Genomic DNA, 21,022 nt, shown 5'->3' on the forward strand with positions numbered 1-21,022 from the left:
TTGTCCCTTGATCAAAGTACTGCTTTGAGTAAGAGGTCAAACCAAGTTTTTTTCAGAGGGACCTTCTTTGTAATGCTTTCTTTTTTGGGCCATTGTTTGTCTTTGCTCACTGTTATTTTGACTTTCAGCCAGAGGGTCCTTGTTTGCATCACTGTACATGTTTATTTAAAATACATATTTCATCCTAAAATCTAAAACTTCTATTTTCATATTGCCTAAGAAAAAACTTGCTAATTATAGATTTAAATTTCAATCTTATAATTCTTTGCAACGTAAGGTTACACACGATGTGGCTAAAATATGTTTTATTAACCTTTAATATTTTTTACAGAACTATTTTCCTGTCTTATGTGCTTATCTACTTTGTCACCAATAGACTTGTTAGAGTCATTGGGATGGCCTAGTTATAAAATGGTAGTTGTGTTATTTTTGCACACACGAGAGCAGGAATGGATTAGATCAGTATATGCCTTGTTGATGGCTGAGGTCTAGCCAACAACTGAAAAAGAGTTGGAAAGCTTAGCACACTATGACTGATTGTTTCAACAAAAACTTAAGCTTCATATGCACTTAAAAAGACACTTTTCCCTTAGGGCTGAAACTTTCCCTTACACTTTTTGTAGAAGAAACAAGTGTGTCCCATCCCCAGAGTGCTTTCCATCAAAAGACAAGGAGACAGAATACGGCAGGCAGGACTATAGCTGGTAAAACAGAGAATCACAAATATGTGGTTATATTTTGTAGAAATTTGGGCTGCACCTCTCTGTTCTACACAGCTAAATGCAGAGCTGCTAACAGGCAGCAAGTGCAATGTGTAGTCCACAACAAGTGAGATTTTAAAAAAGTAAGAGTTACTTGTGTCTACTTCTGGCTCACTAGGATAAGACTTGTTTCCCTTTGTAAGGGAGAGGGATTGATGCAGAACACTGCTGACTTTGATGGCTGCTAGAGCCCTGCAGCTGAGATGAAATGGAAAGCATCATGCAGCAGGAACAAGCAGCTGCTCTCATTTACCCTGGACACCCACAAAGGGCTGAGCAGCCTTTGCCTTTGAATTGACATCATGTTCATGCTGGCAGCACCAAAACACTCAGTGTCTCATGAGAGTGGGGAAAAAAAAAAAGACTGTCTGATAGACAAGAGTCACCATTGTTATCAGGAGATGCAGTGTGCTTGATCCCTCTGTACTGAGGGAACAAAAGGGCCTGGAGATCTGCCAGCTCTCTACAGGTAAGTAATCCTCTGCTGGCAGCAATTTTTCTTGCAGCCATCAGTGGAGCAAGTTCATAAAAATCCTGTCATACTGTAGGAACTATTCTGGTAGCAGGCTACAGTTATGTAGCTCTAGCAAGTAAAGTGGTGTATGATGCCTGGTGTGATGCTAGAGAGGGGGATTTTGATCAGAAAACCATGGTGGGAAAAAAGGCTGTATAGTGCCAGTGAAAGAACATAAAGCTGAGAGGCCAGTACAGGATAGCAATAGGAAACCCCTTGGTGAAGCATAGAATCCATCAGAATTAGCAGGTGTTTAAGGAAGCTAGTACTTTGTGGTTTAGGGTGCTGTGACAAGTGATCTGAGGGTCAGGCTTCTATGGCAATGCTGAAAATCATTCTGGGTCATCTACTTTTATTTTTGTGGCAGCATTTAACATGTTTATTCCTAACGGGTTTGCTGTATAGCCTAAAGTAAAGTTGTCATAAAGCCAGAGGTCAGTTTTTGTTGCTTAGTCATCTTTAAACATTAACCTGAATAGTTAAATTAGTCAAAAAAATTCTAGAATAGGAGTGATTCCCATCTCTTAAAATTGAAGGGAAGTTCCTCATATTTAAGATCAAGTCCATGTATGGTAGTAACAGCTATCGAGTTGCATTTTAGAGCCTGACTCAAATGTGGAATTCCCTTCTTCTGGCATGTCAAGTAAATTTAGGTGTGCTTAAAAACACTGCCCTCCTACAGACCTTAGAGCAGGGGAAAAGAAATTAATATTTTAGACTAGTGTTTTCACAAATTTTTCTTATACTTTTCAGTTGCAATTTCCAAAAACTTGCTGGCACTCAGTAGCACTCTACTTGCCTGGATACTTCATTCTTCATCTTGAGTCAGGAAGGCAACAATGTAGAGCTGAGTTGTGTCATCCCTAATATTTGTGCCCATATGGGCACAGTCAAGGGTTTTGCCCTTTGTTCCAGGGCAAGAACTCTAGGGGCTAGAGAAATCTGTGCCAACCCTAACCATATTTTTCTTTCATTCTTTCCTTGAGGCAAACTGCCTCTGCCAGATCCTCTTCTCTGCTGTCCATGTTTTCAGTTAATGTTTCACTGCAGATTCTGCTTGATTGATGCAGGAACTCTCCCTAGTTTCCTAGTTTAGGGGGTTTTTTATTTGTTTTTTACCTCCTGGACCAGACTGATAATAGTAAGATTTTAAAGTATTCTTCCAGCTATCCAAGTAGGTTCCCTCTCATTCTGCTACATCAACATTTCTTGCAAATAATGGGGCTGTATTTGGACAGCTGGTTCTCATAATCCATCAGGCTCAAGGAATTTGCTGATGGGGTACAGGTACCTTCAAGCAGCAGGTACAGTCCCCTGGCAGCAACAGCAATCAATCAAAGTGTGGTTTGTACTTGCTATTACACCCTGTCAACAACTGAGCAACTCCTCATTTATTCATAAAACATGCTCTGTCTTTTCTTGGCTCATGACTTCATGTTATTGCTGCCAGCTGCATTTCCTTCTTACCTGTCTGCACAGCAATTTGACTTAATTCAGTCATTAAGGAGGCTGTATACAGATACTTTACTCTGAGTAAAGCTTTAATCAATTTACCTGTTTCATTTCAGTTTAGTTTGAAGTTTGAGGCAGTCCACAGCTGTGCTTGCTTTCTGTGGCCGAAGATCAAAACCTGTTTGTCCCAAATCCTGTGGGTTATTTCTTGTGTAAAGCAGTAGTGATTTTATGTGCTGCTCCCCCTGTGCCTTGGGATGGGAATCTATCTGTTGTTATACATGCTGCTGTTCCCAACTACTTTTTATTTTCTCATTTATACATATGATCCTCTAAATCATCTTCCCTTGGTGACTTCAAATCTAATTCTCCGTCACTTTCTGCAGATACAGCACCTATTTTTAATTTTTGCATCCTGATCTGCTTTTACAAGCATCTAATTTTAGCTTCACATTTAATATGATCAGGTTCCCTTGGAACTCTCCTTTGCTCTAGGGTGAATGGCTGCACTGTGCATGTTAATTCTTCTGCTGGATTCTGCTTCTTTATACTTCTATGGCTTTTCTTTCCCTTTTTCTGAATTAAAAATGCTATATTTCACTATTACCTCTATGAGCCACTAGACTGTATTCCTTTTTGAGTTCTGCAGTATTTTCTTTTAAAACAGTTTGCAGATCAAAGCAATTATTTTCTGATTTTACTCTGACTCTATCAACACAAAATGCTTTAGCTGCTCCCTCAACAGTCACAGTAATACAGGAATTGTATCCTTGGGTTTCATTTTGTAATCATTCTACGTGTAGCTAGAGAGCATTTATTCTATATCATGCCTGGTCCTATGAGCTGAAATGACACACCTTTTCTTCCACAGAGAGGTGTCTGTAGCCTGGAAAATCTTTGGATTTTTTTTGACTTTTCTTATATTGCTCAGGTTTTCAGTTGGCATCATTGGGGTGACATCAGTGGCTTGTCAAAGTCTCTATCTGCACTGACCTAAAGCTTGTTGTGCAGCAAGGAAACAGAAGACTGGGCAAACTATAAAGGACAGATTCTGGCTATCTAATGAAAAAAAATTCTCTTTCTGGTACCATACAGGAGCCATAGTCTGCACACAGCACAAGAAGGCTGTTAATGTCTTCAGATTGAATTTTAATTACTCTTACACAAGGGCTTCATGGAGTGTTGCATCTCAGGAGCCTTCCCATCTTCAAAAGGGCCAGTGTTGGCTTTGGGCTTTTTACTGACATAGTGTGTTTCTAGTGCTCCTGGAACACCTCACATTTACACCATGGAAACAGCCTGCAATTCAACTGGACATTTTACTGTGAGCTGGCCAGTAAACAAAGATCTCTGATCAGAAGCAGAAGAGGAGAGAAAAGGACACAATATTCTAATAATGAGTCCAAAGGAGAAAAATAGAGATACAGTCCTTCAATCTGCATCAACTCAGAGCTGAATTTGGTGTTATTGGAAGTTCCCAGTAGTGACTGTGGCACATGAGGCATCTTTATGAGAGTGTACAAGCAATGACACCAGGCACAACACCAGCAGTGTTCCTGGAGAGTACTCACGCAGAAATAGGCGTGGTACTGGCAAGGCCTCTTCCCAGAAGATCGTGGATGCAGGTAGATCAGGCAGTTACAGTTAAAGAATAAAATAGTGCGTGCCAGTAGAGGAGATGAGGGTGATTATTTTTAGCTTTAGTTTCCACAGAGACTGTGCATCAAAAGTAATGATAAAGGACTGGCAGGCACAGGAGGCTTTTTACACTCAGCTCCATGAAGAGCATCTTGAGAATGAAGCTAGACCAAGAAGTGAATTTGAGAAATGCCTTGCTAAAATAAAAAAGCCAAGGGGCCTGTATCTTGACCTGAGGCCCTGGAAGCTCTTAATCAAGGAAGAAATTTAGTTTTGAACTTTACTGATTGTCTGGTTTAGCATGCGGCCAACATGGGCACTTCAGAGCTTTCAACATTTACTTGATGGAAAGAGAGCAGGACTTCTGGAAACTAGGAAGATCTCTCCTTTCTTCTTCAAGAGACCATAAACCTATTTTTCAGTGAGCTGGGTGGTTACTTGTATGGATTTACAGCAAGTGCAATAGACCTTCAGGCTGGAGTGACAGTTTTACCTGCAAGCTGGGCAGGACTGTGAAGGATCAGTCTCTTAAGGATTAATTCCTCTGGCTACCCTTCAGTTGCAACTATGTGTCATGACCCACAGCTAACAAAGCTGAAAGGACAGTGAATCTTTCATGCAAGAAGAACCAGCAGAGTGATTACATCCAAATTCTGGCTGGAGGCACCCTGGGGCTGGCTGCTGCTTTATTTTGTTAAGTGGGTAAGTTCATGCTCTTTTAACTCTGGGGGAAAAGCTTCTGGTTCAGTGATGGGGCAGGATCTCTTCAGGAGCTTGTAAGAACATGGTGCTAATTCAACAGTGGCTGTGCTTGGGAGCATCCACCTTTATCCTGACTTACCTGTTGGAACAACACTGAAATATTGTCCTGAAATCCCTGTTACTTTAGTTCTTTGATCATCTGAGCTGGCTCCCTCACTGAAAGAACAACAGTGAAGGAGAGAGGTGACAAAAGGGTATAAGGTACCAGGTGCAGCTCCACTGGTCCTGGAGGGTGCACTAAAGTAGGTTAGCTGTCAGGTGTCCCACGGAGACTATCCACTTTATGCAGACAGGGAGAGCTACACCTATGCTCTGCTCAGTTCCCCCTTCCCTTTCATCTCCTTCAGAACCAGTTGATAGGGGTTTGATAGGATGTCAAAACACATCCTGGTATCAGGCAAAATAGTTGGGGAAATTCCTCATTGAGGTTTCTATATCACTATTAGGACTCTGGTGTCTCTGGGCAGGCTCAGAAGATGTCCTCAGAGATCTAGGGTGGCTTTTGGGGTGATGATGAACAGACCAAGGTGCCTAATTTCTTCAGGCACTTTCAGAGCTGGGTAGCAGCCAAATAGGTGAGGTTGCACATTTGGATTTTGGTCCTTACTTTTTAATCTTTGGTAGCACACAAACACTGCTGTATTTCGGTATAGAAAATAGCAAAAACTTCTAACAGAAGGTCACTGGCAGAAACTGGTGTCAGTTTTGATCTCTTTGAATGCAGTCACTTTTCTAAACTGCTTTTTTCCCTCCTGGAATTTTGGGGGAATTTCTGATCTTATAGATGCTTCTGCCACAGGCTGCATACTTTACCACCTGTAAGGATGTTTCAGGGTAAGTACATTAGACAGCTATCCCTGGTACTAGTTAATAGTAGTTAATAGAGAAAGCTCAGCCTCCTCTGTAGGTGTTAGTGTGGTTATACTACTTGCATGAAGTGGGAAGATGCAATCAGGCTGGATATTGCAGGGAGGAGCATTTAGAAATTCAGTGTGAAAATGGATTGAATATGGTTCCTTATTGCTTTGGCATCCATGGCTGTGTAGAGAACTGCCAGAGTATCTCTTCCCCCCTGCTAGCTGCATGGATATAAAAGAGTAGTTGATGAAGTACAGGAGCATCCATCCTGTGGCTCACATAAACAGCAAGAGATGGTTTCTGTTCAGTGTGGCGAAGGGAAGAGCTCAAAGTAAACAGAAAATAGGTCATTTGATCGTTCCTGAAGTGACCCAGTGTGCTCTGCAACGGATTAATCCTATAAGGGGATCATCTCTTTCTGGATACGCCTGCACCGCTATGGTGCCTTACGGCCAAGCTCTTTTTCCTCGTTTTTCTCAAATTTACCTTTATTGCTGCCTTCACCCTCTCTCCGGGACCCCTGCACCCGTCGATCCTCCGCTGGGCCGGGTGCGGGCAGGGGTGCGAGATACCCCGAGAGGAGCATCCTCGGCCGGCGCCGCCTCTCCCCGGCCGAGCGCTGGGGGTCGGTGTTGCTCCGCGAAGCTGCGGCAGCGCCGGGGCCGCTCCCCGGGCACGGGGGGACTCGGGTTGGGCTGGGGGAGCCGGGGCTGGGCCGGCACCGGGAGCAGGGCTCGGCCGGGGCAGTTCGGACACGCCGCAGCCGCGCTGCCGTGGGGGGAACGCCGCGTCTCAGCTTCCCTGTTCCAAGTGCGGGGCATCCCCTGCCTCCCTCTTTGCCAGCAGCGCCCGGAGGGCCCGGAGGAAGTTTCAGCTGACCGGTCACTGACAGGATGGTGGAGAGCCCTTCTCTGCCATTGCCTTCGGTAACTGTAGGAGAGGAGAGATGGCTGGAGCGAGCTGGGACCAGGCCAGCAAAGGGGGTGCTGGAGCTTCTCTTCCTCCCAGCGCCAGTGTGGCCAGGTGGCAATATATTGTGATAGAATCACAGAATAGCTAGGGTTGGAAAGGATCTCTGGAGATCATCAGTCCAACACCCTTGCCAGTGCAGGGTGACCTGGACCATGTCAAGGTGAGTTTGGAATGCCTCCAGAGAGGAGAAATCCATGACCTCCTTGTCGTGGGCAGCCTGTTCAGTGCTCTCTAGCCCTCAGCATAGAGAAGTTCTTAATTTTGAGGTGGAATTTCTTGTTTTTCAGTTTATAATCATTGCTCCTCGTCCTCTCACTTGGAACCACTGAAAAGAGTCTGGCACCATCTTCTTGACATCCAGCTTTGAGATAGTTATATGTATAGATGAGATCCCCTCTCAGTCTTCTCTGGACTAAACAGGCCCAGCTCCTGCAATTTCTCCTCATAAGAGATGTACCAGACCCTTAATCATCTTTGTTGCCCTCTGCTGGGTCTTCACCTTGTTTTTCTAATGACAGCTTATCTGGACCTCATAGCAGGCTGTGTCCAGAGCTGTGCTAAATGTGCACATCCAGCAGCCTGTGGGCCCACCAGCCCTGCTGCCTACAGGGACAGGAACCAGTCTGCAAACCCTCCCCAGTGGAGGTTCCTGTGCACTGGGATACTCACAGCTCCTCTGGAAACAGTTGGCTGTCACAGCTGGCCAGCAGGCAGGGCACCATGGGCTGAGCCCGGTGCCGACACCTGGGCAGGGCAAGCTGTGCTGTGCCAGACAGGGCTAATCCAAGTGTGCCCTGTGCAAACACAGCACTGCTGCTCCTCTTTGCATGGCCCCAGCTGGTACCCACCATAAGGAATTGAAAATTAGGCACAACTGCATGGCCAGACCAAGCCATGCCTGCCTGTGTCGTTCACCAACTGCTATTTTCAAGCCTTGGAAATTAAACATGCACCTCGCCTCAAAATCAAATCCCAGGGCATCTATCGACCTGCAGGAGCTGGAGTTTGGTACCAAAGAGCTACTGAGTGGTATCATCCTTGAATAGCATTCAGAGTAAGATCTATTTATCTATTTTGATTTCAAGGGTGTCTTTCACTCAATAACAGAATCACTGCAGAAACTCGCTGAAGTTTGTATTTGAGTTCTTCAGTCTCCTGGCCAGGTCCATGCTTTTCTACAGGGCTGCTTTGAAGCACATCTCAGAACATGCTTCCAGATGCAGAATTACCCCAAGTTAGATCCCAGAAAGCATCCTGCAGACCTTGGAGCACTAACAAAGCATGGGTGGAGCCCCATTTCCTCCTGAGCAAAGCCTGGGTGACCTCTGTGCTCAGCTTTCTCCTGCTTTTCAGCTTCCTCAGGCTTTGGGGCAGCAGTACAGACCTGCCCTCACCCGAACAACCTGGGCTGAGATTCAGCTGATTTACCTTTGTGTGTATTGCGGAGGCATTGATATCTGATCTAGACATCCAGAAAGAGCTGCTTTTAGGGCACAGTTCATCTGATCTGTTCTAGACATCTTGTTTTTAATATGTCACCCCCAAAGTGCTCTTTCTCCCCAGTGACAACATGGGGAGCTTGCAGTGACTAGTTCAGACAAACCGTGTGTGAATGGAACCCAGTGGGGGCCATGCCCATGTTCAGCCTTTCATCTGGAGCCTTTTGAAGGGCCTGTTGTGGCTGGGGGTGTCAGACAACTAATCATCCAGGGCATGTGCAATATGTAGTTGTGGCTGCTTGCTGTTAAAATGCTAGTTCCATTATAGCATTCCAATCCCGGTCTCATAAAATAACCTAAGTCAGATTTTTGCTCAGAGGGAGGAGGATTGTTCCCCTTGTCTGACACTCCTCTGAGGGGATCCAAGCACCATCTCCTGCTCCTAGTGAGCAGTTATGAAGTGGCAGTCTCCTGGGGAGACATTTTCCATCTCTATAGCTGAGGTTGTTCTCACGTGTAGGTCTCTTTGAGACCATGAGCAAATACAGTATCAGCACTTTTACATTCCTTGATAAAAATGAAGTTACACTGCCAAAAGCTGAGACTTCTGATGTTTATTGCAAGTGCTATTTATAACACCAGCATGAAAGCAGAACATTTATGCATTAGAAGTACATTCAGTTTGGAGAACAGCACAAAAACCTCAGTAACATGATCACACATAAGCTACGGGGGGAATTAGACTCAGTCAGGAAAAGTGACCCGTGCTCTTTCCTAATCACTCTTGATACTTTCAGAGCAATGTTAATCCACAGGTCTCAAAGCACTTTAGAGATGTGTAATAGGTAGAGACACAGCAATCAAAACCTGTGGCAGAACTCACACTGATTTTTGTAGACCAGATAAAATTAATGCATAACACGTAATAGGCAGCTGTAGGTCAGGAACTGTTGCCCTCAGCCACTTTGCTTGAACCACCAGGTGCCTTTCTTCTTCTTCTTCTGGTCTAAGCTTATCAGTGTCATCACTCCAAAATAAATGGCACCAAAGTTCACACCTTGTGTCTGTGTGCACAGAGACTAACAGAGCTGTTGAAGACTAGAGAGGCTGTTCCCATCATCTATTCTGACCCACTACAGCACACAGCAGCCATTCTTGACTTCTGAAGGCTTCAAACGATGGAAAGGCCTCCTGGTCTTAGCTAATTGTTCCAATTATCAAATGCTTTTATTGTGTAGAGCTGCACTTAATCTTTGCTCTCAGTCCATCTAGTGCCAGTTCAGGACATTGAATCTGTGCTCTAGGAGACACTTATGAATGAGAAAAAGCACAAAAGCTGGTTTGACAATTAGAAGAGGTTTCTAACATTTAAAGCTGCACTGCACAGCATATTATAATTTCTATTTTATGAAAAATATATGTTGCTTTTGCATATATTCAAAGCATCATTTCACGTATTTTTTGATACAATAAGTAACAGGTGTACATCTAGGTCAGTCAGTTCTATCTTCTCAGCTTTTGCCTTATCAAAGGCAGCCCGGAGAAATGAATGGCTGTGCTTTGGCTCAATGAGACCTAAATTCATTCTTGATTACTTCACGGGGAGAAAATGGTGCCACTTTTGCATAAAGCTATTGCTTATATAAAGCCTTGTTTTTCCTTGATTTAGTGGATTCCAAGGAAGGAAAGTAGTCCTGCCCAAAACAAGGTCCTGCAGTGAAGATCAGGATGAAGAATTTGTTGGACCTGGAGATCAGCATAGCACATATTGAAGCAACAGTGTAAGGATTGGTGAAGCTGCAGTTTATGGCCAGCACACTTGTTTACCCATGCAGCACAAACCACAGGATGCTTTATCTTGCCTAAACCTGCCCCCCTGCCCTGCCCCCAGATTCTGAGTATACCAGCTAAACACACCTCAACCAGGTGCAAGCATTCTGGGCAGTGTTAGCTCTTGGATCTGGTGTCTCTTAAGTCCACGGCACCTCTTTGTAGAACTCTCAGTTGTTCTGAGGTTAGAGTATGTGAGTCACTATGAGAGTAGTTGCTTTTCACCCAGTTGTTGGCCAGCTGTCAGAGACTACAGCACCAGCAGTGTTGACTGTGACAATGTGTTTGCATGCATGGGTGTTTGGAGTATGCTGTGATACCATGTTATGCTGCTGTTGGGGTTTTTTTCCTGAGAAGGCAGGAAATAAGTTTGTGCAGTTCAGAGGCAGGAACAGTAGTAAAGAAAGAGGAGTATTCATCTGTCCCTTTGCAGATTTCCCAGCTGAAACTACAGCCTGTCTCTGCCTCCTTTTAAAAAAAAAGGTATTTGCCTCTTAATCACTAAAGTAGAATGAGAATAACTGAGGAAGCAGAGCAGCTGCCCTAGAGAAATGTCCAGGAAAGTAAATACAAATGCCCGTGTGTCTTCCTGCCATGAAAGCGATGCAGTTAACTTCTTCAGGTAACAAAATTTACCATTTGGAGGTGCCATGTATGCCTATGGGTAGCTTCGTGCCAGAGTGCTAGGAAGATCAGAGTTACAGCAGTACTACCACTTACTGCAGAGTTTCTCTGTGTCACTGGAAAATCACCTGCATAGGAATCAAATGTATTATATTTACAGCAAACAAATGCAAACAATAGTGGGTTGGAGCACTGAATGTGTGTCTGGCCCTGTTGATGCTGGAGGGTCAAACAACACTATGACAACCGCCAGGGACACAATAAATTGATAACATGCTAACAGAGTATAAATCACTCTTTCCTATCTCTATCATTGTGATATTCAATACATGCTGGGTTTCTGATTGTGCAATGAACAAGTTTTTGACTGAAGGTGATTGGTGTTTGTAAGGGAAGTTGTTGCTGAGCCAAACCACTCCTTTGGAGCACAGCAAAGGGTCACAACACCATGACGGGTGGTTTCATGAAGTGTAGGATCCTTGGTGAAATTATCATGGACCTCTCCATCCAGGTCCTTTATTGTATGACAAAAAACAATGCATCTGACAGACTGAATAAAATCTTCATTGACTGTCCCTGCTCAAGTTAAACTGAGTTTTTCTTTCATCACCTGGTATCAGTTTTTTGTTGCCAAAAAACCTTTTTGTAATCAGGAAAGAAAAGAAGCCAAGATATGAAGCATTAAGTCATCATTTATAACTATTTTTCTTCAGATTAAAATAATTTTCAGAAATCTTGTAGGGTTTGCTTGTTTTATATCAGTTCTTAGACAGCACTTACATTATACATGCCCACACTCGGAAAAGATTATTTCACCCCATGTGCTTACTGTCATTATTCTTTTGAGTGTATTCCACTTGATTCTGTAAAGCATTAAATATGCCAGAGGAAATACCAAAGGTGAAGATATTAAATGCTGCTAGTGTTGCTAGTGTTATGAAAGATAAATAAGCTGAAAGCGTTGACATGACAGCCTGAGATACCATAACAAGCTGTGGGTTTTCTCCACTCCATAATTGCTTTCAAGCCACAGTCTTTTCTACAGCAAGATGGGAGGGCAAGGAAGGGCTGAAATAAAATACTCAATGAAAAGCAAGTATTTTTAACTTTTATAAACACACATTTCTACACACATTTCTACCCTGATGTGGTTTTCACTCATTCTGCTGCTCAGCAGGGACAGGAGACCCCATTTGCTGGTGAGAAAGCACATCTCTGTGCATGCTGCCATTCCCAAAGGCAGTCAGAGGATGTGACCATGTTGGTTGGGGTTGCAGAGCTCCTCCAGGAGGACACTGCCAGTGTCCGTAGGGGGCAGTGGGCAGCGAATTCTTGTCTGTGACTCTGCTTTTGTCTCCTTTTCTCCCACTTTCACGTCCCCCCTTTCTCTCTCACTCATACATGCACCCGTCAAAGGTACCTCCAGCTTTATCCTGTTTTTGGGTCCAGTATACACACCAATGACCACCTTATGTTTTGCAGCTGAGATATATATAGAGAAAAATCACATCTGATTCTTTGGCTATACAGATCAGAGGTTGCTTGGAAAGCACCTTGGAATCTCATGAACTCTGGCTTAACGGCAATGCAGGGTTCATTTGGGGATAGGAGGTCAGTTCCTGCCTTGAGGAGCTGCTGAGGATAACCCCCTGCCCTCAGACTCCTCTTTCTGCTTTTGTAATCTCAGTCCATCCTGGTCTGCTGAGGGCTTGGTAGCTGGTTTTGTTGCTGCAGTCAGCTCTTTCCTCTTCTCTGAAGGTTCTTTTTTGCTTGCTGCCTCTGCTCTGTCTGTCCCTTGGCCGCTATTGTCTGTGGCACTGGATGTTACCTGACCAGCCAGCACTGGCTTAAGGGGCTCATTGCTCTTCTTCCACCTCCGGGCCCCCGACCGCGTATTGAATTCATAAATTCTGCCAGTAACTTGCAAGAACAAAAAGACAACTGATTAAAATCATTCCTGCTTTAGCAGATTCAGACATGACAGTTCTCAGCATGGGATTGAAGTGAGAAACATGAAGCACTTGGAAAATCAGCTGAGCTGGGGAGGTGGCCCTGAAAGTCTCATTTCTGCAAGAGAAAGTGGGGACTTGAGCATTGCTGTGGCCTCTCAGAGGAGTTGCTGTTCTGCCACTATAAGAACTGGCTCTACAGTTTGGGGCATAGGAATATTCAAAACATTTCCATTCAAAAAAATAGCACCTTCTTATCATCCTATACCTCCATCCGAGTTACAGCTACCATAGATGAACATGGGCAGGGTAACAAACACATCCATAGTTGTTAGTTGTAAGGACTAACTATCCCAAAACTTCTGTCTTTTGCCATACTGAGCAAGGCCATTGTGGATGTCTGTGCCTATTTTGTCAAGTAGAGTTGCCTACCAGAGGTAGCAAAACCCGTTTAGGAGCACAATATGTTACAAATATCTTCCAGGCAATGTAATCTCATCTAAGTTGACGCAGGATTTAGAGATATGGGCTCTCCAGTGAGTTTTGGCTGCATGTATTCCTTCTGCATTTGCACAAAATGCTTTCCTTGAGGCTTGCTGTGCACATTGTCATTAACAGAGCGAAGTACCGTGTGTTTTCGGTTTGTACAAGTACATGCTTCCCTCATATATATAAAATATTGTTACATTTTGGTTGTTCAGCACACATGGCTGCCTTTCCTTATTAGGGAGGTTTCTGTCTCTATTTAGATTTTATGGGTGATTTCTGCTTGTACTTTAAATGTTTTCTCCTTCAGCTTGTTTGCTACCTAGAGATAGGTTGAAAAATTGCCATGTCTCCAGTGTGATCACCTCATAGTCTAAATCTCTATTTCTTGCTAAACAAAGAATCAGGAGCTATAGTGGCACTTCTTGTAATTAAACATTAGTAATATAAGACAAACAATAGACCATTTAGGCCTGGAAAGAAACAGTGCTTATGTGTTACTACATGTTACAGTTTGTATCAGAATTAATGGTTTCTGGCACATTAACACAATTTGAGCAATTAAAGATGAAACTGGATCTCTTTATATGTTATTTTTATTGCCCGCTTACAAGGCGGGCAGGTTAAAGCAGCCCAGATCAGGAAGCAGTTTCTGACCATCCCTCTTAATGATATTCAACAGATGATGTCCTGGGAATTATTAAATCTTATTTCCAAACTGGCAACACTTGATCCTCTAGGTTTTGGATGAGCTGTGGAGAAGAGAGGGGAGGAGCAAGGAGCACACATTTCCCTGCTGACACCACAAAGCTGTGTTACAGCTTAATGTTTGTGTCAGGCATGACATAAATGCTTTGGCTCTGGAGTGCAGATTGGATGGGCTCAGATATCCTTAAGTTTAGTGTGGTCAGGTTCGCTGAGAAAGGGAGCCACCAGCTGTCATGCAAGAACACTGGAAAGCAGCTCTTGTGGCAGCCTAGAGACTATCCATGTATTACAAATGAAGTTACACAGGGAAAAAGCAGGGATTCTGGAGCCCATCCCTCCAGATCTCTTTATAAAAAGCAGGTGTGCTTGGACTTGGATCAAACTGGCCTTGAGCAGCCTTGTGGATGGGTTTAATTGCACAGTAGGGCCCCCTTTGTTTTTCCCAAATTCTACTGAAGTCTCCATGCCTAGTGTTTCCCATTAGCTCAAGGCATTCAACAGCTCCGAGCCAGCTAATAAGAAACACAAGGTACAGGCACTTGGGTGGAAATTGGCCAGATGAATTCAAGCATCAAAATAAACCTGCCTTCTTCTGGATAATTTCTAGACCTATTTTCAGATCTATTTGTTAAAGACCTATTTGGACTGACTGTCACACATTACCACCCCTCCATCACTACGCTGGGGCCCTCATCCATTAGGCGCAGGGCTGGGCATCCTAATTCCAGGCCAAGCATCACAGTGAGGGGCTCAGGCAGGGGCTGTGTTTCAGGGGAATGAGGTAAGTCAGAACAACCCTTAGAAAAAACCCACATTTTTCTGCAATGAACCCTGCTGCAGAGCACATTGGCTGTCACTTGGGGGAAAGGGATAAGCACACACCTCCCTGATTGTCCTGGGTTTTGTAGCTTTTGCCCTATTTTCCCTTTTCCCAGCTGGTTAATCAGATATGCTCAGAGTTAGCATAACTGGAGCCTGGTGACACACTTGATAGCTGATGCCACCATAACTGTATCTAAAAGCAAAAGGTCTTCCCTTTCCTCCCTAACAATTGATGCTTGGATAAAAAGCAGCAATGCAGTGTTTCTGCAAAGGAGAAGATCTGTGCAGGAATGAGTGACCCACCGTGCATCCAGGGAGAGATTTAAGAGACAAAGTCAGTACTACATTAATCTCCTGGCCATTTCCCAGAGATGGGATGGGGGAAACCACATAGCCAGAGCAAGAGGCTCGAAGAAAATTCCTCCTCCCCTCCCACCTTCCTGTACCACATCCATATATTCAAGTTTGGCAGAGGAGTAGTGAATAATCTGGCCATTGGATGTATGCTTTCAAGGGCCATGAGTGTATTCTACAATTAGAAATGTTACTGAGGCACTGTCTTGATTTGTACTCTCTGTGAGATATAACTCCCATTTTCCTTGGAAACAGCAAACCTGAAACATGAAAAGTCAATGTCGAACCATATTTAAATCTACTAATCCAGTTTGTTTCCAGACAAATGTTCATATCCCCTGTTAATTGCTTTTTCTTACCTGGGTCTCTGGCTTCTCCATCAAAGATAGTATTTAGCTTTGTCATCGTCTGTGAAGAGACACGAAATGTGAAATGAATCCTGTGAATTAGTTGAGTATGAAGAAGAAGCAGTGACTTGGAAACAGTGATCTACATGGATGGAGGTGGATTTGTGTGACCTGTATATTGCATTCCTTTAGGCTGGGTTTAATCTAAACTGGCAACAAGAGCCATTCGTGGTGTAGAGTTTTGCCATGAGGTGTTCAAAAGAGAATTGATAAAGTCTGACACTCTAAATACCTCCACCTGGGTAACCACAAGGTGGTCTCCTCCACACAAAGAAGGTTTGGGAATCACCTCTCTGACGAACTTGTGGAGAGGGAGTTCACTGATGAAAGTGTCTTGCATAGATTCATAGAATATCCTGAGTTGGAAGGGACTCACAAGGATCATTGAAGTCCAGCTTCTGGCCCTGCACAGGACCACTCCAAGAATGACACCATGTGCCTGAGAGCATTACAGCCTTTATGATATTATGTCTATGAAAAAGAAGGAGCCCTGAGATCTAGGAGCAAAGAAACATCCACAACAGTAGAAACAACTCTGGCATTTTCCTGCAAACAGCTTATCAAGACCAGATTCTATGTAAGGTACACAGCTTGTGTACCTCACTGCTTGCACTCAGGTGGGTCAGGGTCAGCTGCACAGGTCAGAGGTGTCTCAGCAGCACACCACTGCCATCAGTGAAGCTGTGGCACTCGTCATCCCACCTCTGTGGGTGCAGTGAGTCTCCCTTTCCTTGTTGTGGGTACAGCCTGTCTGGCTCCCCAGTAGGCATTTCAGCATTTGGAAGCAAAGGGGCCCCATGCAGGCGAGCATCCCTCGTACCCAATGTCGCCTCCAAACACAGAGGCCAGTTGGAGCACTGAAATATTTTGCACTTGGGGGCAATCCTTTTTTCCTTGCCTATCATTTTTATATTCTCTTTGAAAACAGACATCTTTCATAGAAAGGGTCCCATGATCATATTGCATGATGGGGCTGGCAAAACAGGGTTTTGTTTTGAGGCCGGCAGTACTTACCACAACCACATCTTTCTTAGGTTTCTTCTTTTCTGCAGAAAGGAAAACACACACACACTGTAAAGAATCAGACTTTTCTGAGCATGACTATAGAAACTAAAGCCAAGATTTCCTCAGACAAATAGATATTCTTGCTACTCAACTTCTGAGACATCTCAAATGAGCCTTGAAAAGTGAGTTCCTTCATAGTATCTTAGAGTGGGAATCCACAGTTGCCTAAGATTAATTAAAAGTCTAGCCTTGAAAAGTCTTATTCCTTCAGTAATGAATGAATAACAATGGTTTTTAAAACAAATTTCCCTTTTTAAATAATATGAAGATATAGAGAAATTCATCTTTGGGGATATCTGAACTAGAAATGTGGACTATCGTAGTTACTTGAACTACAACAAACATCCACTTGGAGACAAAACAGGCAAGTGCTCCAGTTCCAGTCAAGTAAAATTCAGACTGAAGAACAGTTTGGTTTTGTGTGAATTTACCACACCATTAACTCTCCCACATGCAAACAAATACAGCAGCAGTGCCATGGGCATCTCGACAGCATGGATTCATGGATGATACCCAACAAGTTGCTACGATTTCTTCTTGCTCGCTCCTTGCCAATTTGTTTAATGGGCTTTCTTTGGAGAACTGTGTGCCTGGCCACCAACAGGCTTTGCAATACTCTGAAGTGCTGCAGATGGGTCTCAACCTGAGCAGTGATGGGAAGCCTGTTCTGTCTGGCCTTTGCTGCCCAGCATTTGAGAACCAGTTTTTCAGAAAAAACCAAGCATTCATCTTTTTGGAACCCAGCCAATGCTGAAATGTCTCAAATTGGGCAACCAAGAGAACAGCTAATTCTTTGGGGTTTGTTAGTTCTGTGTTTTTTCAAGATGGGAGATAGCAGCTGAGGAGAAAGAGTTACAAAAGCGGAGTCCTACTGAGCCCATACGAACAATGCTTGCTAGCAGAAAGCTAATGGGATAAAAGGAACTCTTTAAAAAAGCATGCTTTTTCATGTGCAACTTATGCCCCTGCTAAGTTATACAAATCCCTTTAAAAGCACCAATACTTGAAAATAAATCTTCAGGTACATGAAGTAATGGTGTCAAGGGAGCCAATGAAGTGACCAGAGAACAGGGACTTAGAGTGGAGAGGATTCTTGAAGGTGCTGTAGGTGGATGGGATTATTTTTTAAGAGATAGTGTATGAATTGCATGTGAAAAATACAGTCATTCTTTAGCACCCGTGCCAAAATACCAGGATACTCTGAATTTGCTTTTTACCTCATAGCTGACAGCTTTGAACACCAAAAGGGCCATGAAATCACTTAGGCAGGCTTTCCATAATTGGCCAGACTTATCTAATCTCAGTACTCGTGTACTGGGTCAAATTCATTTGTCTAGAAATTAGTTTACAAATCTTACACTGAATCACAAACAAGGTCTTGTCGTGAAGCATTAAAATATAAAAAAGAGGTACACACCTGGAGCATTTATCCTGTAACAAAAAAAAGATTAAGAGTGTAGTTAACAAATGTCATACTTTTGCCTACCTAAAAATGCTTTGTTCTCTTTTATTTGGCAAGAAGGGTGTTTCCTTGAGTTCTGCAATTTGCCTGATTTGTTTGGTTTCTGGTTTTGCTTTCACTGAAGGCCTGCATCATTTATTGCTGCTCTCAAGCAGGAAAACAGACCTGAACATTGCTCTAACACCTCTTCAAGAAGGGATGATATTGAAATAATAAAGTCTTATTGATGATAGCATGATGGATTTATATAATCTGGAAAAATATATTTTCAGATACTGTCATCTTGTTCCATCCTTGGAGGAAGGTCAACTTTTTGAGTCTGATCTGCTCAGATAATACCTTTTAAAATATTTGAAAGGTTGTAAATGTTTTTGAAAATATAGAAATTGCTTTTTAATGGGAGAACCTGGCTCCCAATGAATCATTTTGCCTATTAATAAGTAATAACAATAGCTTAGATTCATTTGTCATTTTTATCACACCTTGCAAATGCCTTGCACACACCTTTTGAATTAACATCACAGTCATATATTACCTCTTTACATTTCCTGTAACTTCTAAATTTATGTCCAAATCCAGAGAATACTTACAGAAATTCTTTCTTTTTTTTTAATCCCAGTCCACTTAAAGGACTGTTTACCTTTGTTTTGTGAAGTAAAAAGTCAATTTAGAGGCAGCCTGTCTCCAGACCACTGAGAAGCCAGCCAGCAGGGATCCCTGCACTTCCCACAGTGAACCAGAGTCCAGTCCCAGGTGCTTCCACGGCTTTTGCCAAGCACAAGCATTTAGAGGTACCATTAAGCTTTATGGGCCAGAGCCTTGCAACTGGCTTGGGTAAAACTCCAGGAAACCTGCAGAAGCTTTGCCAGGACAATGATTTTGGCATGAGCAGATTTGCAAAGGACTCTGGGAGGGAGGAAACTGCATCCAGTAACTACCTAGATGGGAGCTCCCTTGGAAAGGGGATCAAATGCAAACCAAAAGCATTGGTACTTGCTATGGGCAACACAGCCTGGCACAGGCTCTGACTGAGCCTCACGAGCATAGCTGCCTTTAGAGGTCATAATTGCTAATTCCCCTGCTACCTTCAGCTAATGCTGATGTTACTAAACCCATGAAAAAAAATGCCATAGACATTTTTTCTTGATTTCATATCAATAACACTAAATATCACTGTAGCTGGTGACAGCATTTACTACAGGGAAGGGCACAACACTATTAAAGATTTAAAGTGTAGATTTCATTACAGCTGAAAGGCTTGGGCTATCTCTGTCATTGCCAGGCTCTGCTGGGGACTTCCTCTTGGGAGGACTCACAGAGGTGTGCGGTGTGCTTTCCCTGCTGGAGGGCAGCAGGTGCGGACCCAGGTCACCAGCAGGAATCCCAGGAACCCCAGGAGTCCGAGGAGCAGCAAACTGCCAAGGGTGACGACGAACGGCACGTACCACGCCGATGCAGAGTAGAGGTTCTCCCTTCTTGTCACAACAGTGAAGCTGGGCTTTTAAAAGAAGGCAAGAAAAGTTCCTTAAGGCTGAACACTTGTGAGGGTACTGACACCAACAGCACCTTTCATCTGGTTGAACTTCTGCATTGAAGCACCTGGCACCTGGGAAATAGTGTCTGCTGGAGACAGTGATCTATCCCACCTACCTGGGGCAAACAAAGGCAGGTGAAATGAAGCCCACCCACAATGCAAAAGGGAGGTTCCATATCAAGTTTCAATACCTTATATTAAAACAAGCATGTTGTGGTGGGGCTTAAAAGCCACAGGTTGACTGAGAGACTGTGAGCGCACTTTTGGAGGGTGAGCAAGTTCAGGGAATACTGCCATTACTGAGATAATGGTTTCTTATTACCTAAGGCAAAACTGGAAGTAGGTCATCTTCACTGCAGTCATCGTTCAGCCTCCTTTGTAAGAGGAGTTGAACCCTAAGGAACTGGGTTATTGTATAAAAAGAAATGAAACTCCTTTTTTTGCCCCGTGACTTGTTCCAGAAGGGAAAACCACACTTCCTGAGCAGTTGCAATCTCCCACATCTTCCTGAGTGTCAGGAGACACATCTCTGAGCTGGCACGTCACTTGGTGCTAGCAACTCATTCATTAAGGTCCCATCATGAAACTATCCTCATGCATTTAAGAAATTAGTCATTTGCTCTAGCTGGTTCATTATCCATTGTGGTACTATTAGATTTTTTAATCTACCGAAGTTTTTATTTACCTTTCTGTGAGACATTTGTAATCACATTGTGTATGAAATTTAGTAGGGTGTCTATTTCTTTCCAGTTTAAGGATAATTTTAAAATAACCTATTTAGCCTTGTCAGTAAAAGATACATCCAATCCTTAGAGAAACTCTCAAATAATCTCAAGATCACCGCCACCACTCTATCCTCACTTGGACTGAAGTCACAAATGACTTTTTGTGACAGGGCTTCTTTTCTACACTACCAGCCTTCCAGTATCTGATTCATCAAATTGCTGCACTGAACACATGAGTAGTGATGGGAGAACTTACTGTAATGGAAGTGCTCTTCTGGAAAATAGACTGAAAGTGGAAGGTTGATATCTCTGGAGAGGCAGATTTAATGCTGTGGTATGTGGTTAAGACTGTTTGTATTTGTGGTAAAGCACGGGAAAGAAATACAGAATAAGTTTATTCAGCTTAATTTTCATTTCCACATCAAGTAGGGGGGAATAGAAGGCTGTGAGAAAACCATTTATTCCTTCCCAACAGAGCATTAAATAATAACAGCGTTATTAATCAGTCTGCAAATTTGGATCTAAGCATTTTCATAGCACAGCATAAAGACTTGTATGTGCTGTTTGCAGGATCCTTGGTTCTGGCTCAGTTACCAGCAGCCTCTAGCAGACCCAGACCATTTTACAGTGAAGAGCTCTTTTACTTTGTAAACTCATATT

At 43.3% G+C, this 21,022-nt stretch overlaps 1 protein-coding gene across 2 annotated transcripts in view; it reads right to left on the reverse strand.

The window, feature by feature from the left end:
• Positions 1-9,043: 9,043 nt before the first annotated feature.
• The window catches only part of CDHR3 (cadherin related family member 3), a 37,177-nt gene continuing 25,198 nt past the window's right edge, over positions 9,044-21,022 (reverse strand). For both annotated transcript variants that reach the window (XM_018068047.1, XM_008921506.2), the window contains exons 15-19: positions 19,420-19,601; positions 18,059-18,072; positions 16,591-16,622; positions 15,529-15,577; positions 9,044-12,770 (exon numbers count right to left, since the gene is read on the reverse strand). In XM_018068047.1, coding sequence (XP_017923536.1) covers positions 12,463-12,770; positions 15,529-15,577; positions 16,591-16,622; positions 18,059-18,072; positions 19,420-19,601 — 585 coding nt within the window. In that variant the 3' untranslated portion in view covers positions 9,044-12,462. The remainder of the gene's footprint in view (positions 12,771-15,528; positions 15,578-16,590; positions 16,623-18,058; positions 18,073-19,419; positions 19,602-21,022) is intronic.

This window comes from Manacus vitellinus, unplaced genomic scaffold, assembly GCF_001715985.3.
Source record: "Manacus vitellinus isolate BGI_N305 unplaced genomic scaffold, ASM171598v3 scaffold_13_pilon, whole genome shotgun sequence".
In the NCBI taxonomy this organism is placed as follows: domain Eukaryota; kingdom Metazoa; phylum Chordata; class Aves; order Passeriformes; family Pipridae; genus Manacus; species Manacus vitellinus.